Source organism: Nylanderia fulva, unplaced genomic scaffold, assembly GCF_048542155.1.
Source record: "Nylanderia fulva isolate GAGA-0341 unplaced genomic scaffold, ASM4854215v1 Scaffold101, whole genome shotgun sequence".
Classification (NCBI taxonomy): domain Eukaryota; kingdom Metazoa; phylum Arthropoda; class Insecta; order Hymenoptera; family Formicidae; genus Nylanderia; species Nylanderia fulva.
In genome coordinates this window covers 349401-371904 of record NW_028189204.1, presented here as the reverse complement: position 1 = coordinate 371904, position 22504 = coordinate 349401, and the positions used below count along the sequence as shown (strand labels likewise).

Genomic DNA, 22504 nt, shown 5'->3' with positions numbered 1-22504 from the left:
ACGGACGACACGACGACGACGACAAAGACGGACAAGGGGAAGACGACGAAGGGGGTTGGGGAGGCCACAGGGGTGTGGGCGAGAGTGGTGGGGAGGAGAGCAGGGAGGAGAAAGAGTGGGGAGATGAAGGGGAAGGAGAAGGAGAAGGTGACCGCTGGTGGAGGCGGTCGGCGGGAGAGGAGAGTTGGCGGCGGGGTAACCGTCGCCAACATTATGGGAGCGCCGAGGTGTTACCGGTGTCTATGTGTGGGGCACACGTGGCGCCGGTGCACTTCGGCGGTGGACAGGAGTAGCCGCTGCTACCGCTGCGGCTCCCCTGGCCACAAGGAGGTTGGGTGTCTGTCCGGCCTTAGATGTCCACTTTGCGTGGACTTTCGACGGCCGGCCAGGCACCGAATCGGAGGCCCGGGATGCCTAACAGCACCCCTGGCAGAGTCGAGAGGAGGGGGCGCGGCCGTCGTCGGCGGTCGTGCTCACGGGTGCGGCTGTCCGCGGCGGGGGTCGGGGGGCCCGCCTGATACCGGCGTCATTAGTTGACACCGGATGAGGGTGTCGGGGGGGACATGGGGGCGCTTAGGCGCTCTCTTCCCCCCCCCCACACCCTCCGGGAGGGAGGGGCCCCACCGGTTGCGGGTGAACTCTGACCCTTAGGGGCGGAGGGAGGTCGCAACCGGGGGGGTCAGGAGGGGGGGCCACGTGTCCCTGGCGGGCGGGCATTGCCCTCCCGTCCGGGGTGCCTGGGTCCCTCTCGAGGACGGAGACGTGACGTGTGGGGCCCTCTCACCGGGAGCCGTAGGCACCGGTGGGAGGGCAACACCGTCCACGGAGGGGGTTCCTCTCCTTCTGAGAGGAACCCTCTGGAGAGGGCCTCCGGGGCGAATGCCGAATCCCCACTCCCTTCGGGAGGGGGAGAGAGCACCGCTTTGGAGGCGGGGGGTGGCGGCTCGAGCGGGATACTCGAGCCGTGACCCCGCCCCCCAAACTCTTTAGGAGGGCGCGACGTAGGGTCAATACCGCCCTGCGTCGCAACCGCGATGACCCCCGCACGATGACATTCGCGGGGGGGGAGAGTGTCGCCCTCAACGGCACTCTCCCAAGGAGGGATTAGGCGGGGGGGCGGCCAGTCGGCATGGGAAACCAGCATCCTGGCCGTCCCCCATTAACGCCCGGGAAGGTATCCGCAGTGGGTTTAGTGAGGTATGTCTTGGGCCCCCTGACCGATCCACTCGTGGATCGGCCAAGGGGAACAAGAAGTCCCACATAACCATCCGCTCTCTTCCCGGAGAGCGGTGGTATCCATGAGGATTCCCACTGCGTCAAAAAAAAAAAAAAAAAAAAAGAGCGTCTCCCCGTAAGAGTTCGGGTAGCCCTAACAGCATCTGGGCGTCGGTGTAGCCGTAGCCCAGGCACAGCTCTTCCGTACGCTCGAGGAATGCCAGGGGGTCCTTTCCCTCGAAGTGGCACCCCCATTTTCGGATCTGATCCATGATCCTGGCCGGTTCAACAGGTGTCGGGGTGGTAGCTTCTTCGTCTTTGGTTGGGCTTCCGGTGGCCATTTTGACGTTGATAGTGGGCACAGGTAGGTGAGTTCGAAATAGCGCGGGGTTTTGCCCGACAAATCGACGGAGGCGTCGGCGGACCTCGTCTAAAGTTTCTTGGCTATCGATTCCGTGTCTTTTGGCCAAGGCAATAGCTTCGGATTTTGATAATTGATTTACCCACGCGGGCATCTGGATAGGCTTAAGCGAGTCGGGATCTCCACTGGGCAGGTCCCTGTTCGGGCGCCATGTAACGGTTCACCTTTCCCGACGCCGCGGATCGGCTCGCCGGTTCCAGGATTCGGGAGGAAGGGGGAGATTCAAACTCGCTTATTCCTTATTAACAATGCTTTGGTTTATTCAAAAAGAAACAAGTAAACAAAATGTTTGTTGGCATAAAGCCTAAATAAAGAAACTTATTGACTACCCGGTATAAACAAAATACGGAGGCGTATAGCCTGTAGCGGTGTCCGGAAAAGATTTACAAATTACCCGGTATAACTTAGAGATACGGTGTACGGAGGCGTATAGCCTGTAGCGGTGTCCGGAAATGACTTACAGGTCATCCGGTATGCGAAATCTGGAGATCGAACGTACTGAGGCATATAGCCTATATCGGTGTCCGGAAACCGGGAAGCCCGGCGTAACGACGAGAAGCCCGTCACCCGGAAGTTAGCAGGAGGAACCGGAAACCGGGAAACCCGGCGTAACGACGAGAAGCCCGTCGCCCGGCGTGTAACAGGAGGAGACCGGAAACCGGGAAACCCGGCGTAATGACGAGAAACCCGTCACCCGGTGTATAGCAAAAAGAGACCGGAAACCGGGAAACCCGGCGTAATGACGAGAAACCCGTCACCCGGTGTATAGCAGGAAGAGACCGGAAACCGGGAAACCCGGCGTAACAACGAGAAACCCGTTGCCCGGCGTGTAGCAGGAAGAGACCGGAAACCGGAAAACCCGGCGTAATGACGAGAAACCCGTCACCCGGTGTATAGCAGGAAGAGACCGGAAACCGGGAAACCCGGCGTAACAACGAGAAACCCGTTGCCCGATACTAAAGGTAGGAGGCCAGAAACCGAGAAACCCGGCGTAACAACGAGAAGCCCGTTGCCTGGCTAGAAGGTCCGAAACAGGACTGGTGCCGGCTTATCCGTCGAGCCGGCTTATATACCCTGCCGGCGGTTCCCCCACTCTACATTGAGGCTGTGGTGGGAGTAACGCCGGCGTCGTAGTGGGGCGCCTCTGGGGGTTGTAGTGGGGCGCCCCTGGGGTAGGGTGACCCGTGTATCGCTTGTGTTTTTGCGTTTAGGGGCGCCTTAGGCGCCATAGCCTCAAGTGGCGGGCGGGTGATCGGCCCGCGAGGCGTTAGTAACGGCCACGCCGTTACATGAGTTTAAAAACTCTGATTTTTCTCCAATAAATTGTATGTCCATCTTTCCCTCCAGGCTAATTTGATAGACGGATTATAATCATTTATAAACCTTTCCGACTCCTTGCGAGGAAGATCGTACAATCTGCTCTTACTGCGTAAATTTTTTTTACCGACTATCAAAGTGATAACGTCTTTTAAAACGAAATTCTCAGTAACTGGCCGAGGAAAATTGAACCGAAACTTTCTGTATATATTAGTTTCCGTTTTTTTCGTACGCATGCAATACGAGTTATGTTTATAATTCTGATCACTTATTACCGTATCGTACAACGTTGGCGAAACATTTTCATCTGGAATTTCACACGTTACGTATTTTTGAATAAACGTAGCAACTTCTTCATTCGGCGATTTTCCTAATACTGGAGCATCTTTTATCCAAATCATACAATGCATGTGCTGGATACTTCTACGTTGATATTTCAGTCGCCAGAAGTAATGAATAACCTTTCCTATTGGATTATCGAACGAACAAATAAAATCAATCATGGCTTTGAATTTTATGCACATGAATCTAGAAGTACTTACAGGATCGTATGCGATTAGTACGCTGATGCCTAACTTCTCTTTATCGGGATTCATATCTCGTAAATATTTACCCAAATCGGACCATTTCCATTCACTAGGATTCAAAGTCAAAAACCACGTCGCTGGACCGTAATGCAAAGTCATGCATTTTACATTATTGGACGGTTGTCGCCAAAATTGATCCGTATTTCTCAATTTCGCGAAAATACTCATTAAATTCGATTCTAATTGGTAACCTTTCAATTCGTTCAAGTATCTACCAGCAGTGTATCTCTTTCGTGGGTTAGTAACCATCATCGTATAATAGATACCACTTTTCAACTGTCGGTAGTTAGCATCATTGAGAAGGAAGAACAGATACTGCAGATTCAACCTGAATCTACTATGTTTCGACATCAATCGTGTTCTAATAATAAATAAATATTCCGGCAATGCAAAGTTTCTATCTTCTCGTAATCCATTGACACCATCAGGATATAAATCAGGGAAACACATGACATCCAGATATTTATAACGATTATCTATTGGAAAATCTTCAATTTTCACCATTTGATAAAGTTTCAATGCAGATTCGTTATCGATTCTTTTCGCGTGTATTGGGTATATTTTATACTGATCGTTAATATCCGAATGTTCAGTGATTTGTGTGAGAAAAGCCGTACGTTTTAAAACGGTTTAATAATTATTATTTTTGTCTTGCTGTACATTGTACAAATTCAATGCTGGTAATTCCTCAACCACCTCATTTATTTCGTCATTGTCGCTTTCTTCATCGACAATCCTATATTCTGTTTCCTGCAACTTATCCTTTAATAGATCATCAGATGACGCTGGAAGACGAATTTTTGAGTAATGAGGATTATTTTCTTTCAACCATTGTAAAGCCTTATACATTTTATTAATATCTACCAAATTTTCCCAAACCACTTTAGATTTCTTGGGTATACCTCGAACGAGAATGTGCAACTCGTGATTCAAATTTATAGGATCTTCCGGAGGACATACCTTATCCAATGTTTCTTGTAAAGGCAGAGGCAAATGAAATGTTCTACCTTTTTCTAAACAGAGTTCGATTATATAAGTTTCTTGATTTAAAATGTGCTATATTTAAATCATTTAATTATTTTTTTCGTTTAAGTACAATTAACAGCAAAAACTGCATATACGTAGGTATGTATTTGACTCTACTGCCATTACTTGAAACAAATACATTATTCGATATTAACTGTTCGAGATTCGAACGTTTAAAAAACCTGCAGGATTAAGAGCATTAAAACATCATTGCGTTAAATTTCATGCAGTCGTTTCATCCCCATGCAACATGCATCATGCATAATTTTAAATTAATATTATTTAAAATAGCGCTCGGCCGCACTGGTATATGTATACGTACCCCGCGCCTGCGAAAAGAAAGCGCTTACGTCGACTCATCGATAATTGTAAACACCGCGGTCGCGCGAGAGGAGATACATTTTAGTCCCGTTGACAACAAAAAGATTATTTTTCTAAAAGTAAATAATTACATAAAACGCTCTTTCAACCTCAGCCGAACGATAGAATAAAGAGAATTATTCTCGACTATTCTAGAAACACGGGCCTATAAAAACCTCCTCTCTCGTGATCGCGGCGCTCTTTTCCGATTGCTCGTCGCGTCAAGAGTGTGTTTCTACTGTACGAAAAATGATCTCTTGTCTTTTTCGTTTTACCACGTTTAATTACCGTTGCTTGCGGAACATTTAATTATTAATTACCGACTCGGCTATTTCTTTTGGATTCTCCTAATCAGTTATCTTTTTGTAAATTCTGTGCGGTTTCAGTACTTGTATTTTTCTTTGTTTTAGTTTCAAATATAGTTATATTAAACGATACGTGTGTGTCGAGTGTAGTGCCTCGCCGTCTTCTCGCTTCCGACATCCTTATCCTGCTTCCTGTCGCGCACATTATTTTTGGTCCTTCGAGCCGGATCCTCCAGAACCTCCTGTGAATCCGGTGCCACGGAAGCGTAGAGTTTACAGTGCATCTGAAAAATAAGACAGTGTCAGAGATGGCAGACACGGCAACTATAATTACCAACGCCACCGCGCTATATGGCAAGATCTCGCGCGCATACGATAACCTTCGGAAGCTCGGCGAGGCCAACATCACACTCGGCGCGGTGGAAGCCCGGCTTCTGAATCTCGACAAACTGTGGGAGAAGTTCGATGCGATGAATGATATCTTGGCTGAGCGTGTAGACGAAATAAAACATGACGTCTATGCTAAACAGGACATACCTTCACTCGGCGAAGAGTCTTACCTAGTGAACAAGGGCCTGATGTTGAAGATGCGGCGTACTCTCCAGAAAAAGGAACGCGCCGCTGTTTCTGCTACTTCAGAAACATCAACATCGGCGCCTCGCACCACGCTACCTCGAATCCAGCTGCCGACCTTTACGGGAAGATACGAGGATTGGCCGGCCTTCCGAGACTTCTTCGTCTCCCTCATCGGCCAGGATAAGACGACGAAGCCTATAGAAAAAATGCACTACTTGAAGAGCTGTGTCAAGGGCGAAGCAGATCTTCTCATCAGAGACCTCAGTTCTACCGAAGCCAATTATGAACGAGCCTGGCAAACTCTAAGCGACTACTACGAAAATAAACGCTTACTAACCCGCTCTTATTTAACAAATTTTTTAAGCCTGCCAAAGATGAAGGGAGAATCCGCTGCTGAGCTTAGGAAGATATTCCACGGCATCAAGACTACGGTCAGCTCGCTGACGAGCATCGACCGGCCAGTAGGGAGTACTGAAGATCTCTTTGTGCACCTCGCCGTTGACCTTCTCGATAGTCGCTCTCGCCGCGAGTGGGAGACCTCCATCAGTGAAACGAACGAGCCTCCGCAATACGCTCTGCTAGAGCGTTTCCTTGAGCGACGTCTTCACACTCTGGAGTCGTTACCCTCGACGAAGATCGACGTCTCGCCCAACAAAGCCAGCGGGAGTCAGTCTAGGTCGACTCGTACCCACCATGCTCGTAAGCAGGACTTAAAGGAGCTCAAGGGAAACACCAGAGGACGCTGTTCAGCCTGCCAGGGTGACCACTTCGTGATGCTGTGCGACACCTATAAGAAAATGACGGCCTCAAAGCGCAAGCAGCACGTCGAAGGCAACGACTTGTGCGGAAACTGTCTCGGCCGACACAAGATCAAGGAGTGCGCCTCCAAGAAGAACTGCTCTGCGTGCAATGACCGGCATCATACCTCACTCCATGATGCCTACCGCTCATCGAAGACCGTCAAAACGTCGCACGTCAGCAAGGGACCGGTTCCGACGCCTGTAGCGGTACTTTTGGCCACGGCGCGCGTTCGCGTATGCGATCGCTATGGGTCCTGGCAGTCAGTTCGCGCCTCTCGTCGACCAAGGCTCGGAATCCTCCATTGTATCGGAAAGGCTCACCCAACGCTTGAGGCTAGCACGGAGCTCCGCTTCAGGTTTCAGTTTATGGAGTCGGCGGGAAAAAAACAGGCGTCTCAAAGGGTAAAGTGGTACTCACCCTCCAGTCTCTTCGTGGCTGCCCTTCCTATCACCGTCAACGCTCTGGTGCTGCCGAAGCTGACCATCTACGCCGGCGGCTACAACGGCGGCGGGCAAAACTGGTCTCATCTTCAGGGTCTGGAACTCGCGGACCCTGACTACCGCTCAGCTGATCCGGTTGACATCCTCCTTGGCGCGGACGTTTACGGCTCAATCCTCTGTCAGGGCCTAAAAAAGGGAAATCGACATGAACCAATAGCTCAACAAACTACGCTCGGCTGGATACTGTCAGGCGTTGTTGGTGAGACGACTACCGGACATCACGTTCACACTCATCAATGTTGAATTGAAGACGACGTCTCTATCCTGGTGCGTCGCTTCTGGGAGCAGGAGGAGCTTCAACGGCCTTCACAACTCTTTTCCAAGGTTGACCAGGAGTGCGAGGATCACTTCCTGCGACATCACACTCGTACAGCCAACGGTCGATATGTGGTGAGACTGCCGACGATTGAACCTCTGCCTGCCCTCTCAGCCACTCGACGCGCCGCCAGTCGGGCCCTGCAACACGTCAGCAAAAAACTAGAACGAGAAAGTACCTTCCGCAGCATGTACGTGGATTTCATGGAGCAATACTTGGACCTCAACCATATGAAGCCGGCTCCCCTGTCGACTACTGGATCTCTACAGCGAACCTGCTACCTTCCTCACCACGGGGTTCTGCGCGAAAGCAGTGCCTCTACTAAGTTGAGAGTGGTCTTCAACGGTTCGAGCTTCTTGGCCAACGGCGACTGCCTCAACCGATTTCTGATGACGGGACCCAACCTGCTTCCCGCCCTAGCTGACATCCTACTACGGTGGAGAAGGCACCGGTACGTCTTTGCTACCGACATTGAAAAAATGTACCGGCAAATCCTGGTGCATGCCGATGATCAGAGCCTGCAAAGAATATTATGGAGGAAGGACTCAGAGACCGAGATCAAGGAATATTGGCTGACTACTGTAACTTACGGCTTAGCCTGCGCCCCATATTTGGCCATCCGCACGCTGCACCAGCTCGCCGTGGACGAAGGCGATCGTCATCCTGAGGGAGCCGCGGTCCTCCGCTCCGACGTCTACATGGACGACATCCTGTCTGGAGCTTCTACCCTCCAGGAAGCCAAGGAAATCCTCCGACAGCTTGTTCTGGTCTGCAAGGCGGGAGGCTTCCCTCTGAAAAAATGGTCAGCTAATCACCCTCAGTTACTGTCGACATTACCTACCGAAGACTGCCTCCAGCAAGAGGCAAGATGGTGGTTGCCTGGGGAAAGTCATGCCACCCTAGGATTACGGTAGCAACCTTGCGACGACCTCTTCTCCTTCGCCACCAGCCAACCAACGCTGTCCACGATCACAAAAGCGGTCAGTCTTATCGTTGACAGCGAAGCTGTTTGATCCGCTCGGTTGGCTGTCTCCTACGACTGTTCTCGCCAAGACTCTAATCCAGTCTACTTGGTTGCTCGGCATCGACTGGGACACTCCTCTTCCGGACGACCATGAGAAGGCCTGGTTACGCTTCCAAGCGGAGCTCCCCCAACTGGAGAGACTGCACGTTCCTCGATGGCTGGGCGGAGGATCGACTGACTGCCGCCTGGAAGTCCACGGATTCGCTGACTCCTCAGTCCGTGCCTACGCCGCTGTGGTGTACCTAAAAACCGAGAAGAACGGGGAGTATGGAGTTACGCTGATTGTTGCCAAGACGAAAGTTGCTCCGCTGAAACAAATCTCCTTACCTCGGCTCGAATTATCAGCCGCAACTCTTCTGGTCCGCTTCGCTCAGCAAACGCTGCCTCTCATCGGAGCTGAAAAGGCTCCTCTTTACCTCTGGTCAGACTCCACGGTGGTTCTCGGCTGGATCCGTGGACATCCTTCTTCCTAGGGTCACATTTGTTGCCAACCGGGTCAGCGAAATTCAGACGACGCTCCCCGACGCCCTTTGGCATCATGTCCCTGGACGCGAGAACCCGGCCGACTGCGCCTCTCGAGGCATCTTCCCTGGAGAGCTTGAGGCGCATCCGCTTTGGTGGCAGGGACCCTCTTGGCTGAAAACGAAGAGCGACCCTTGGACTGTCTTCGGAGATGATCTCAGCAACGTCGAGCTACCCGAGCGTCAAGCCCGTTTGCATGCTGCCGTCTTGGACAAGCGAGGAGACGAACCGGAGCTGCTACTCCGATACTCTTCCCTGCAGCGACTCCTTCGCATCACCGCCTGGTGTCTCCGGTGGCTACGAAAACGCCGACGGCAGCCCATCCTTCTCAACCGCGACGGCGGGGTAGACGCTGAAGAACTTCATGACGCGCTGATCCACTGGATACGGGTCGTCCAAGCTGCAAATTTCAAGGATGAGTTAAAATCGTTGCGAGGCCTGACATCACTGCCCAACCGAAGCCCACTCAATAAGCTCAGCCCATTTGTGGACAATTCGGGCGTTATTCGCGTCGGAGGGCGTCTACGACATTCTCAAATGTCTTTTGAGGCTACCCATCCAATCATCCTACCGAGTTCGTCGCGAATTACTCACCTCGTCATCTATGAACATCACCGACGATCGTTGCATGGGGGCACCCAGCTGACCCTGTGTTCTATCCGTCAAGAATTCTGGATTCCTCGTGGACGATCCCTCGTCAAAAACCACATTCACCGCTGCGTTAGATGCCTGCGATAGCGGTCGGCTACAGCACAGCCTCTCATAGGTGACTTGCCTGCACCCCGAGTGACACCAGGAAGACCGTTCCTCCATACTGGCGTCGACTACGCCGGACCCGTCTGGCTGCGAAGTTCCAAAGGCCGCGGGCAAAAATCTTCTAAAGCCTTCATTGTCGTCTTCATCTGTTTAGGTTCCAGGGCCGTCCATCTTGATGTCGCCTCGGATTACTCGGCCGACGCTTTCCTGGCATCCTTGCGTCGATTCATCGCTCGGCGAGGTGTATGTCACACACTATACAGCGACTGTGGGACCACCTTCATAGGCGCCGACACTCAACTCCGAGACTTATTCTCCGCTACAAACCCTGAAGGACGTCGCGTCGCCTTCTTCGCTGCCCAGGAGCAAATCCAGTGGCGGTTCAACCCGCCGGCTGCGCCCAACTTCGGTGGTATCTGGGAAGCGGCAGTCAAGTCAATGAAGCACCATCTTCGCAGAGTGATAGGAGAAGCCACACTCACCTACGAGGAGATGGCCACTCTCCTCTCCCAGGTCGAGGCTTGCCTCAACTCTCGGCCGCTGCAACCGCTGACCGACGACCCGGAGGACTTCAGTGCGCTGACACCCGGCCATTTCCTCATCGGCTCCGCGCTCTCCACCGTCCCCGAACCGTCGCTGACCGAGGAATCGTCGTTGCGCCTCTCCCGGTGGCAGCTTCTACAACAGATGAAAGATCATTTCTGGTCCCGATGGTCTCGCGAATATCTACACACGCTGGCTCATTGGCCCAAATGGTTCAAGATAAACCGGGAAGCTCGGGTCGGTCGACTCTGTTTAATACGTCACGAAATGACCGCGCCAACGAGGTGGCCTCTAGCACGCATCACCAAATTGCACTCCGGAGCCGACGGACACGTTCGCGTCGTCGAGGTCCGCACCGCCACCACTGTCTTGACGCGACCCGTTAGCAAACTCGTTTTTCTTCCCGAAGCTGACGATCTGTCACCTAAAACTACAAGCGATTAGTAAACTCATCAACACTTTAATTGCACCGTTCCAAACTACCTCACTTCAATCATAACTACCTTCCACTCACTACTCCACTCATTTTATCGCTGCAATCTTATTATCACTTAACTATTCGTTTCAGTATGTAATCACGGTTAATATCACAATCGAAATTGTCGCGTATTCCTCAATGCGTTCACCGACATACGTCTATCCTCGGCGCTCGAAAATAAACAGCTGTTCGATTCAGCATTTCTTGAGCGAAATCTGTCAGAGCACGTGCGCTCCACGTGCCCGTCACTCGCGAGAGCGTGAATAGGCTCGCGCCCCCACTTCCACGCTATTATTATTGCAGGTATACTCCTGCAAGGCGGCCGGAATGTTCGAGATTCGAACGTTTAAAAAACCTGCAGGATTAAGAGCATTAAAACATTATTGCGTTAAATTTCATGCAGCCGTTTCATCCCCATGCAACATGCATCATGCATAATTTTAAATTAACATTATTTAAAATAGCGCTCGGCCGCACTGGTATAGGTATACGTACCCCGCGCCTGCGAAAAAAAAGCGCTTACGTCGACTCATCGATAATTGTAAACACCGCGGTCGCGCGAGAGAAGATACATTTTAGTCCCGTTAACAACAAAAAGATTATTTTTCTAAAAGTAAATAATTACACAAAACGCTCTTTCGACCTCAGCCGAACGATAGAATAAAGAGAATTATTCTCGACTATTCTAGAAACACGGGCCTATAAAAACCTCTTCTCTCGTGATCGCGGCGCTCTTTTCCGATTGCTCGTTGCGTCAAGAGTGTGTTTCTACTGTACGAAAAAAGATCACTTGTCTTTTTTGTTTTACCACGTTTAATTACCGTTGCTTGCGGAACATTTAATTATTAATTACCGACTCGGCTATTTCTTTTGGATTCTCTTAATCAGTTATCTTTTTGTAAATTCTGTGCGGTTTCAGTACTTGTATTTTTCTTTGTTTTAGTTTCAAATATAGTTATATTAAACGATACGTGTGTGTCGAGTGTAGTGCCTCGCCGTCTTCTCGCTTCCGACATCCTTATCCTGCCTCCCGTCGCGCACATTAACAAATTGGAACTCTGGAATTACGAGTAATTATTTTTCATTGTACAGACTAGGTTTAAATTTTTGCGGACCTTCTTTTGAACATGGCTTGACCTTTTCATTTTTATGATTTTTTGGAGATAGGGTGAGAGAGGACGAATGAAGGTAAGAGAAGACGAGATAGGCGAAAGAGGATGAAAAAGAACGAAAGAGGGTGAGAAAGGACGTACGAGGGTGAAAGAGGTGAGAGAGGGTGAGAGAGGACGAAAGAGGGTGAAAGAGGACGAAAGAGGTCGAAAGAGGGTGAGAGAGAACGAAAGAGGGTGAAAGAGGACGAAAGAGGTCGAAAGAGGGTGAGAGAGAACGAAAGAGGGTGAAAGAGAACAAAAGAGGGTGAGAGAGGACGAAAGAGTGTGAAAGAGGTCAAAAGAAGATGAGAGAGGGCGAAAGAGGATGAGAAAGAATGAAAGAGGGTGAGAGAGGACGAAAGAGAGTGAAAGAAGGTGAAAGAGGACGAAAGAGGGTGAAAAAAGGTGAGAAAGAATGAAAGAGGGTGAGAGAGAACAAAAGAGAGTAAAAGAGGACGAAAGAGGGTGAAAGAGAACGAAAGAGGGTGAAAGAGGACGAAAGAGGGTGAGAGGGAATGAAAGAAGGTGAAAGAAGACGAAACAGGGTGAAAGAGGGTGAGAGAGAATAAAAAAGGGTGAGGAGAGGACGAAAGAGGGTGAAAGAGGCGAAAGACGGTGAAAGAGGACGAAAGAGGGTGAGAAAGGACGAAAGAGGACGAAAGAGGGTGAAAGAGGCGAAAGATGGTGAAAGAGGACGAAAGAGGGTGAAAGAGGACGAAAGAGGGTGAAAGAGGACGAAAGAGGGTGAAAGAGGGTGAAAGAGGACAACAGAGGGTGAGAGAGGACGAAAGAGGGTAAAAGAGGCGAAAGAGGGTGAGTTAGGGCAAAAGAGGGGTGGGAGTGGGGGTAGGGGTGGGGGTGGGGTGGGGGTAGGGGTGGGGGTGGGGTGGGGGTGGGGCGGTATGTGAGAGGGAAAGGGGTGGGTAGAAGTTGAGGGAGGTGTGAGTGAAAGGTGAGAAGAGATTTATATATATATATATAATCCTGATGACGTCAGCGGACGCGGACAGAGAAGAAGAAGAAGAAGAAGACGACGTTACTTCATTTTTCACGAAAAACGTCACTTTTTGACCCTTTGTATCTCCAGAACGGCTTGACCGATTTTATTCCTTCTTGGCTCAAATTACTCGTGGCGATGCCGCCTTTCAGATTATATTACGTGCAATTCAAAATTTTTTATATTTTAGTAGTTCTACACCCCCAAAAAATGGACTTTAATGGTGCAGGATAAGGAGACTTGTAGTGTCTTTTAAGGTCTTTTAGGGTTTGAACATGGCCGGAGACACTACCGCGTCTCCTAATATATATATATATATATATATATATATATATATATATATATAAATAGATAGATATTTTTACACTCTAATATATATGTGTATATATATATAGAATATATTGTTGCGCCCCCGTGTTACGCCCCTGGATCTACATCTTTGTATCGAGAGATACTTTTCGCGGGATCAACTCTTTACGCCTCCGGGAGATTGTCGTCAAGGGAGTTGTTGTTAAACAACTAAGGGTCTTCTTCTGTTTTCGGGAGACATGACAGATTTGGTCTAGCGGTCGCATGGTGCGGACGTTTTCCGAGACCGGAGCTTCTTTGCATTACGAATGCACTATTTGTTATATTTCATTGGTTTCGTGTATTGGATCCTCATATTAAAGTTCATTTCCCTATTACGCGAGTGTCTTTATTTCGCGCGCGAGTGAGAGTGACTGTGTGTGAGTGACTGAGCGAGAGACGTCCCGAGGACGCAACAATATATATATATATATATATATATATATATACAGGGTGTCCTGCAACGTAATGTCCACAGTGAAACTTTATATTCTTGAGATCATTCTAAGTCAAAAAGTACACGTATGCCCTAAAGTCGATTACAGAGAAAAGATGAAATTGCATATAATACGATAAATATTATTTATTGAAGACAATAAATTTATTTATTGAACAATAATATTATAGAATTAAAATATGTGATATAATAAAAGGCCAACTTAACGAGCTTATATGATATTAATTGAAAAATTTTTTTATTGATTTACGTCATAATATACAAAAGTTAAGATAAACGTTTCGACTGTACGACAGTCTTTTTCAATATCATGCTAATATGTCAAAAAATTAATTTAGTCATATCGACCTTATTATAAATACAACATTTATGAGATTATCATATGACAAACGCAGTACAAAATTCATGTTTGTTGGCTTGAGTTAGAGCGTCAGATTTATGTATGTCATGCTGTTATATTATGTAACGACACTGTGAACAAATTAATATATCCGCTCAAATATTACATTTTAGATTTTTAATAAATAGTATTAACTTTGTTTTGTATATTTTCTCCTTTGGTTTTTATCGGAGCTATCGCCTAGTTCTCTCTTGTGGACTGCGTCGATAGGCAAGGATAGATAGCAGAAACTAGTCTCTTTATTCTAAGTAAGAATACGTAATTTTTATTCTTCGGATCACAAATGTTCTTCTCAAGTTTACCGGACGACTCGTCGTACCAGACTCGCCCTCCGTGCCGCATCGCTCCTTTTTAAAGACGCGGAAACTCTCTCCTAATTCGGCGCTTCGCCCTTGTGGACGCAATAACAAACTGTCGATGTACACAATTACAGAGAGCTCTCAGTAGCGTATATCGAAGGCGCGCGGGGATCACGGAAATTTAATTTTTTCCCAAACATACCCCTCGGGTTGAATCGCCAAGGGATTCAAATGACAGTCAGGGGTAAATCCTTACACATTGAACTGCAATCATTGGAGACAACCTGCAGAATTTAGATTACGCTGAACCGTCCGGACTTACCGGCAATTTAGAGAGTTTAACAATAGGTCTTACAAAAGTAGAAGACGCGGTCTTGACCTGAGCAACTCGCACCAGGCCATCCTTGTCAGGCTTACATTCGATGATTCTCGCAAGTTCCCATCTGCAGGGAGGTAAATTAGGATTTTTTATTAGAACAATATCGTTTAGGCGAAATTCATCAGATCGATTCTGCCATTTAAAACGCTGCTGCAAGGTGTTCAAGTAGTCAAGACTCCACAATTTCCAAAATTGCTCGTATTTCGCACGCATTAATTGCCATCGATCGAGTCGTGACTCCGAGATATGTAAGACGCTCGGACTCGGAATCGATTTAATGGCGCTACCAATTAAAAAATGCCCTGGTGTGAGCGCATTGCAAGAATTTACATCGTCATGAAGTGCGGCGATCGGGCGCGAATTCAAACATGCTTTGATGTTACATAAAAGCGTGGTGAACTCTTCGACCGTAGGTGTGCAGGAACCAAGTATACGTCGCAAGTGGTGCTTAACCCTCTTAACACCTGCCTCCCACATGCCCCCAAAATGAGGGGCAGAAGGCGGAATGAAATGCCATTGAACTGGCTTTGACGCGAACTTCGCCTGCAGATCTACGTCGGCTTGAGTCTGTCGGATCGCTGTAACAAGTTCGCGATCCGCGCCTTGATAGGTAGTCGCGTTGTCGGAATAAAGATCGGATGGAATGCCACGACGCGCTACGAACCGTTCGAAAGATGCGAGAAACGCAGCCGTGGAATAATCATGAACGAGCTCTAAGTGTATAGCTCGTGTAGCGAGACAAACAAATAGCGAGATGTATGTTTTGTGCGACTTACGTCCGCGGCCGGAAGCGTCTCGAATTGCGAAGGGGCCGGCGTAATCAAGTCCCGTATGGCAAAATGGACGGGACGGAGTTACTCTAAATGTAGGAAGGTCGGCCATACATTGTACGCCGGTTATGGCGCGATGCCGAGTACATGTCACGCAATTGCGGATACAACCTTTTACCATGCTTCGCGCCCCAGAATCCAATATTGTTCTCGCAACGTGCAAAGCATTAATTGTACACCGCCGTGAAGTGTATCCTTATGAATTTGATCGATAATGAGCTTAGAAAGGTAATGTTTTGGAAGTAGAATCGGAAATTTACGATCATATGAAAGGTCAGACAGTTGAAGTCGACCACCCACGCGTAGGATACCGGAGGGATCCAGGAACGGATCGAGAGAATGGATGGAGCATCGAACTGGTAACCTCGACTTGGCTTTGAAAGCGACGATTTCTTTTGAAAAGTATTCCGTTTGCATCTGTTTAATCCAGAATCTGTGCGCGGTTTTTATTTCATCGACTTGCAAAATAGAGAGACCTTGAGCAACATCTGGGACTCTCGTTCGAAACTTGAACCGAAGGACGTATGCGGTGACCTGTAGTAAGCGTGGCCACGTGGAGATATGATTGAAGGATTCAAAAAGTTTCGCTCGATTTGAATGATGCGAGTGGACTGCATTGGACGCTTTCAATTCGGAATCATCTTCGGTGCAACTTATCGTAGATTGAACTGGCCAATTATCCTCGTTAAATTTCAGCCATGCCGGGCCGTTCCACCAGGAACTGGAAGGCGTTAGCTGAGCTGGATTTATGCCGCGCGATGCGCAATCTGCGGAATTATCTTCTGTTGGCACATGCAGCCATGTCGCCGTAGGAAGCTTCGTTTGAATAGAAGACACTCTGTTAGCTACAAATACTTTTAAATCTGATGGAGCCTTTTGCAACCATGCTAATACGATTGTCGAGTCACTCCAGCTAAACACAGGAATGTTTTGCAATTTCATCGCGTCAATAGTAAACAAAATACAGCGTGCTAGCAGCTGAGCCGCACAGAGCTCGAGTCGTGGAATCGAAATCGTTTTAATCGGAGCGACCTTGGTTTTTGATAGGAGAAGTCGAACATGACTATCGCCAGAATTCGTGACAATTTTTGAATAGACTACCGCTGCATAAGCTTTAGATGAAGCGTCGCAAAAGCCGTGTAAATGCAAGCACTGAATGTTACGCTCAAAGCCTAACCAACGAGGAACTTGCAGAGTCGTCAAGTGTAACATCTTTTCGCAAAAAGCATTTCATTCGGTTGTTATTTCCGCAGGAAGAATATCATCCCATCCGTAGGAAAATTTCCACAGTTTTTGCAGTAGAATTTTGAGAGATATTGTGATCGGAGACACCCATCCGAGGGGATCGAATATTTTCGCTATCGTCGAAAGGATTTGTCGTTTCGAAATGTCGGTAGATGGTGGACGGAATTTTATTTCAAAGGAGAAATTATCATCGCAAGGTGTCCAATGAATACCGAGTATTTTTAATTGTTCACCTTCTTGGAAAGGCTTGGAACTTGCTAGACCGTGATTCGCAGGATTTATATCTTGTAGAATTTCAAAATCGTTGCTGGCCCATTTTCTGAGATGAATGCCTGCGCTTAGTAAACAGCCGATTAGTTGGTCGCGTTTTTTAATCGTGGATGGTTTATCATCGCCTCTGGATAGGACATCGTCAACGTATATTTCATTTTGCAAAATTGCTTGAGCTAGTGGAAAACGCGAACTCTCGTCGATTGAAAGTTGTTTGAGCACGCGTTGGGCGAGATAAGGCGCGCAGGCAGTACCATAAGTAACGGTATTTAATGAATAAGTATGGACTGGCTCGTTCGGAATCGTACGCCACAATATTAATTGATATTGGCGATCGTCTGAATGAATCTGTATTTGTCGAAACATTTGCTGAATATCAGCGGAAAAAACGTATTTGTACAAACGCCATTGAAGAATAATCGCCGGAAGATCGGCTTGCAACTTTGGACCAATCATAAGATGGTCATTCAAAGAAGTGTTATTCGAGGTATTTGCCGAGGCATTAAACACTACACAAAGTTTGGTTGTAGTATTGTCCTCGCGAATAACTGGATGATGAGGTAGAAACGTCGGTTGAAAGAAGCGTTGCACGTTTTCGATTTTTTGCATATGCCCGAGCTCTTTGTACTCGTTAAGAAAGTCGACGTATTGCCCTAAAATTTCCCGAGAATTGGCTAAACGTCGCTCTAGTTGCGCGAGTGAACGCGTAGCTACTGACCTTGACTTGCCGATCTTTATCGGAGGACCAGACTTGAAGGGTAAGCGGACAACATAGCGCCCTGAAGAATCGCGCATATGTGTCTCTTGAAAATGTAAGTTGCAACGAAGATTTTCCTCTGAGAGAGCGTGTGTCGTTGGAATTTCTTCCAGCTCCCAAAAACGTCGGAGTTCGAAATAGAGATTGCCAGAAGTTGCTTGGTGAACGTGAATTCTTTGGCTATCTTTTTGGTTTGAAATAAGACCCGAAATGATCCACCCGAATATCGTTTCTTGCGCAAGTGTAGCATCGTTAGAAGCTTTTATTAAGCCACCCATCATAATTGAACCGTATAATTCGGCCCCGAGAAGTACTTCGATTGCATCATTTGAGCTTGGATTTGGATCGGCTAGATTCAATTTGGAAAGAAACGGAATCTCTTGTAATTGGAAATGAGGTGGAATGTACGCTGTAATTTTTGGAACGACCAATGCTTTGGTATGAAGAATCGTATCATTTTTATTAGTCGCGCTGATAGAAATAGAGACGGCATGTTGAACGCAATTAGACGTAGTGTCACCGATGCCAGATACCTTTACGCGTGTTGAAATTAAGCGAGCTCTCAACATTTGAGCGACTCGTGACAAAACGAATGTGGCATCGGAACCTTGATCGATCAGTGCTCGCGTGTAAACATATCGACCGTTTTCTGATCCTATACAAACACGTGCGGTAGCCAGGAGCACGGGTATAACTACCGCGTTCACGTGTGAATGTACGTTGGACGCGTTATCGCATTGTCCAGAGTCTGTTGTTGTCGTTAAACTTGACCTTGAATTCTCGTGTAACAAAGTATGATGTTGTCTTTTACATTTCAAGCAAGTAAAGGAACTACGACAATTCGAAACGTAATGACCTTTGGTCAAACAATTTTTGCATATATTATTTTTTTGAACAAACTCTAGTCAATGCGAAATGCTTAACGCTTGAAATTTCTCGCAATGCATTAAACGATGTGTTTCGGAACAAAGAACGCACGTACTCGCGGTGTTTGTATGGTGAGAACGCACTATATTATTTTTTCGTGCCGCATTTGGAATCGAGCGAGCACCGGAACTCTTTTCGGATGAGTTTCCGTTGGCAGACTTCGGGTTATCTCCGTCCTTGGATACAGCCTCAAGCGAACGAATTTGTGTATCTAGAAACGCGTATAGTTTTTCCATCGTAGGATATCTCCTCTCTGAACCTAAGCTGACTTCCCAATCTTTTCTCGTCAATTTGTCTAGTTTTTGTACAAGAATGTAGACTAAAATCATATCCCATTCATCTACAGAACATTTCAAGGCACGCAGAGCATTTATCGATTCCGATGAATTGGAGCGTAAATGTTTTAACCCGAACAGATCGTTAGACGAAACATTAGGAATGGTAAATAAACGGTTGAAATATGCGTCAATAATAACGCGTTGATTTTCGTAACGATTCGTGAGTTCCTTCCATGCAACATCGAAATTACTATCGGTTAGAGAAAGATGGGAAATCAACTTAGCAGCGTCGCCAGTAACCGCGGATAATAAATATTGCAATTTCTCGACTTGCGATATGGAACGGCGATTTTTAACGAGCGCAAGAAACAAATCGCGAAAAGTTAGCCACTCGGTTACATTACCGGAGAAAGAAGGCAAGTTGATCTTCGGCAATCGGATCTCGTTGATGGACGTCGTTGCGGCCGCCGTTGGTACAGGAATGGAAATTGAAGCGACGTTGAATGCCTCGAGTTTTTCTTGAAAGAAGTCGTAGGCTTGCATGTACGAGACCTCCGCCTTGTCTAGCAGCTTGCTCTTGAAGAAGGGAAGCTGTGCTGCGTCTGCGTCGGTTGCTACTGCCTCAATGATAGCGGCATTCTCCTGGCATTTATTCCAGTAATTTTGCAAGAGTTGAAATCGTCCTTTAGTGATGGCATGAGTTTGATTATCAACTCCAAGCTTTTGGAAATTCGTTATTGAGTTCGTTAAATAACGTAAATTCGTATCGAACGCAAATATTGCCTTGTCCATTTCGATCTATTGTCTTGCAGAGCTCGACCTTGTAAGGTAAACACGGTGTTGAAATGGAGAACGTATGTACGTGAGTCGAAATACTTCCTTGTCGTACGGAAATTTTTACTCGGAATGTAGCGCAATTGTTGAATGGCTCACTTGAAGTAATTGCACTGCTTGCACGTGTATCTTGTTTGAATCCATCCGTTAATTTCTCGACACAGATCCGGCTCGAAAGACCATGTTTTGTATATTTTCTCCTTTGGTTTTTATTGGAGCTATCGCCTAGTTCTCTCTTGTGGACTGCGTCGATAGGCAAGGATAAATAGCAGGAACTAGTCTCTTTATTCTAAGTAAGAATACGTAATTTTTATTCTTCGGATCACAAATGTTCTTCTCGGGTTTACCGGACGGCTCGTCGTACCAGACTCGCCCTCCGTGCCGCATCGCTCCTTTTTAAAGACGCGGAAACTCTCTCCTAATTCAGCGCTTCGCCCTTGTGGACGCAATAACAAACTGTCGATGTACACAATTACAGAGAGCTCTCAGTAGCGTATATCGAAGGCGCGCGGGGATCACGGAAATTTAATTTTTTCCCAAACAAACTTACTTTTTTGTCACGAACATAACACTTTTTTTAAAAAATTATTTCTTTTTACTTAACATAATCACAATGTGTACAGAAAAAAAACTCGTTGTTAAAAATTTTTTGTCTTTTTACACAAATTGAGACAGCTGCGTACTTTATTATTGTATTAACTTTAATCGTGGAAAAGCATTTGTTATTCTATTAACGCAATAAAAACTTCTTGGTGTTGGAAAAATATAATCGTTCGGCCGGTAAAAGTAGACCTCCGGCATCCCCTTAACAGCTGTCTCCAGCGGTGTGCGATCAGGCAGCGGAGAGTCCCAATCCAGCCGTTAAAGCCACGTAGTCTGGATCAGAATTTTGGCTCGGATGACGACAAGTGCTAGCCAGCCCATCGGATCAAATAGTCGAGCTGTCTCGGCCAAAACTCGTCTCTTTGTGAGGTCGGTGATTGCACGTGGACGTATGGTGAAGGAGAACCAATCACCTTAAGAATGCCATCGAAGACCCAGGGTAGCGTGGCTCTCTCCTTCCCACGAGCGCGGTCCGCGTTGAAGCCGATGTTCCGGTGGAATTCCTGTGAGCACCTGCTAATTGTTGGCAGCCCACTTTCTTAAAGGAAATCCGCCCGCCATGCAGAGACTCCGTAGTTCCTGTTGAAGTTCGATAGCATCCGCTAGGCTGTCAGCACCGGTGACCACGTCGTCGACGTAACAGTCGTGTCGCAGCGCCCTGACTCCGCGTGGATACCGTGTCTCTTCGTCTGCAGCAAATTGTTGAAGAGTCCTGATGGCGAGGAAGGGTGCACACGCCAGTCCGTAGGTCACGGTCTTCAACTCGTACTCGTGGATGTTGTCCAAGCTGTTGTGGCGCCACAGGATGGTTTGCAGGCGACAATCCTCCGGATGCACAAGAATTTGTCGGTACATTTTCTCGATGTCCGTGACAAAAACGTACCGATGCCAACGCCAACGGAATAAGACGTCAGCGAGTGCTGGCAAGAGATTAGCTCCAGTGAGGAGGTGCGAGTTCAGCGACTCTCCGGACCGTGTGCGTTGGGAGCCGTTGAACACAACCCTGAGCTTTGTGGTCGTGCTCGACTTCTTGAGGACCCCGTGATGCGGTAAGTAGCACCTGGGGCTAGAAGTTGTTGTAGACGTGCTAACCTTCTCCTTATGTTGCAGGTCTTCGTGCTCGTCCATGAAATCTCGAAAAAGGTCACCGAACCGAGCATCACGGGCTCCCTTCCGCTCCATTGCTTCCAGGAGGCGCTCTGCAGGTCGACGAGTCTCGCTGAGCGATGTCGGCGGTGAAGCAAATGGCAGCCTCACCATGTATTTTCCACTGGATGTGCGTGTGACTGTGCGCACATAGATGTCCTCGCATTTGGCTTCGTCGGCGGTGAGCAAGATCCCAGCTACTGGCTCACGTTCCTGCTCCCAGAATCGTCGAACCAGGTCAGCGAGGTCGTTGTCGGCGGTGCACTGAAACGTGCGGCGATGTCCGTCGGTGGCTGCTGCGTCGTAGCCCCCGGACAGGATCTATCCTAAGCTAGTCTGCTGGGCAATCGGCATGCGTGAGCCGCCCTTGCAAAGGCCTTCCTCAAGGATCAACGAGTAGACCTCTGCTCCAAGAAGTAGCTCCGCAGGGTCGTCATCCAGGAAACGCGGGTCGGCCAATCGGAGTCCTTGGATGTGGAGCCAGCTACGATCCTCGTGTTGGGCGGTGCCTTGTTGCAATGAGATGCGAGGCAGCACAAAGGCAACCACGCGGAGCTCGGCGTTGGTCACGTTGGACGTGATGTCCAGCGTGACCTTGCCACGAGCCGATCCAGAGCGAGTCCCTCCAATGCCAAAGATGGACAGATCCGTTGAAGTTCGAGGCAGACGAAGACGCTGAGCCAGAGCCTCAGAGATGATGGACACCTTGGAGCACTGGTCAATCAAGACTCGAACCTCGTGTGGTGATCCGTAGCAATCAGCGACCTTGACGCGAGCAGTTGCGAGAAGGATGGCCTTGTGGCTTTCAGATTGCCGTGAGGTGGCCAGTGTGGTGG

General features: G+C 48.1%; 5 protein-coding genes across 5 annotated transcripts; 1 reads left to right on the top strand and 4 right to left on the bottom strand.

Moving 5' to 3' along the window:
- Positions 1-5539: 5539 nt before the first annotated feature.
- Positions 5540-8338, top strand: LOC114944532 (uncharacterized). The gene is made up of 2 exons (XM_085483994.1): positions 5540-7307; positions 7359-8338. Exons 1-2 carry the CDS (start codon positions 5540-5542, stop codon positions 8336-8338), a joined length of 2748 nt encoding a protein of 915 aa, XP_085340120.1.
- Positions 8339-14697: 6359 nt separating this feature from the next.
- LOC146725190 (uncharacterized) lies at positions 14698-15255 on the bottom strand. Its single transcript, XM_085483993.1, has one exon. The coding sequence runs from the start codon at positions 15253-15255 to the stop codon at positions 14698-14700; it is 558 nt and encodes a 185-aa protein (XP_085340119.1).
- Positions 15256-15722: 467 nt separating this feature from the next.
- LOC146725189 (uncharacterized) lies at positions 15723-16820 on the bottom strand. Its single transcript, XM_085483986.1, has one exon. The coding sequence runs from the start codon at positions 16818-16820 to the stop codon at positions 15723-15725; it is 1098 nt and encodes a 365-aa protein (XP_085340112.1).
- Positions 16821-16838: 18 nt separating this feature from the next.
- On the bottom strand, positions 16839-20063 carry LOC146725188 (uncharacterized). The gene is made up of 3 exons (XM_085483980.1): positions 20019-20063; positions 19490-19805; positions 16839-18736 (listed from the first exon to the last, which is right to left on the bottom strand). Exons 1-3 carry the CDS (start codon positions 20061-20063, stop codon positions 16839-16841), a joined length of 2259 nt encoding a protein of 752 aa, XP_085340106.1.
- A 975-nt stretch (positions 20064-21038) lies between these two features.
- Positions 21039-21782, bottom strand: LOC114942515 (uncharacterized). Its single transcript, XM_029317887.1, has one exon. The coding sequence runs from the start codon at positions 21780-21782 to the stop codon at positions 21039-21041; it is 744 nt and encodes a 247-aa protein (XP_029173720.1).
- Between the last annotated feature and the right edge of the window lie 722 nt (positions 21783-22504).

What these genes read in the sequence shown, in the direction of transcription:
- LOC146725190 (XM_085483993.1), bottom strand. Translation starts at nt 15,255, where the DNA reads ATGTGGGAGGCAGGTGTTAAGAGGGTTAAGCACCACTTGCGACGTATA.
- LOC146725188 (XM_085483980.1), bottom strand. Translation starts at nt 20,063, where the DNA reads ATGGATTCAAACAAGATACACGTGCAAGCAGTGCAATTACTTCAA. An exon ending in AAGCAGTGCAATTACTTCAA is followed by an intron (nt 19,806 to 20,018) that starts GTGAGCCATTCA and finishes AATTTCCAAAAG; the next exon opens with CTTGGAGTTGATAATCAAAC. An exon ending in CAACTTGCCTTCTTTCTCCG is followed by an intron (nt 18,737 to 19,489) that starts GTAATGTAACCG and finishes GTTTGACCAAAG; the next exon opens with GTCATTACGTTTCGAATTGT.
- LOC146725189 (XM_085483986.1), bottom strand. Translation starts at nt 16,820, where the DNA reads ATGTTACACTTGACGACTCTGCAAGTTCCTCGTTGGTTAGGCTTTGAG.
- LOC114944532 (XM_085483994.1), top strand. Translation starts at nt 5,540, where the DNA reads ATGGCAGACACGGCAACTATAATTACCAACGCCACCGCGCTATATGGC. An exon ending in GATACTGTCAGGCGTTGTTG is followed by an intron (nt 7,308 to 7,358) that starts GTGAGACGACTA and finishes GTTGAATTGAAG; the next exon opens with ACGACGTCTCTATCCTGGTG.
- LOC114942515 (XM_029317887.1), bottom strand. Translation starts at nt 21,782, where the DNA reads ATGGTGAGGCTGCCATTTGCTTCACCGCCGACATCGCTCAGCGAGACT.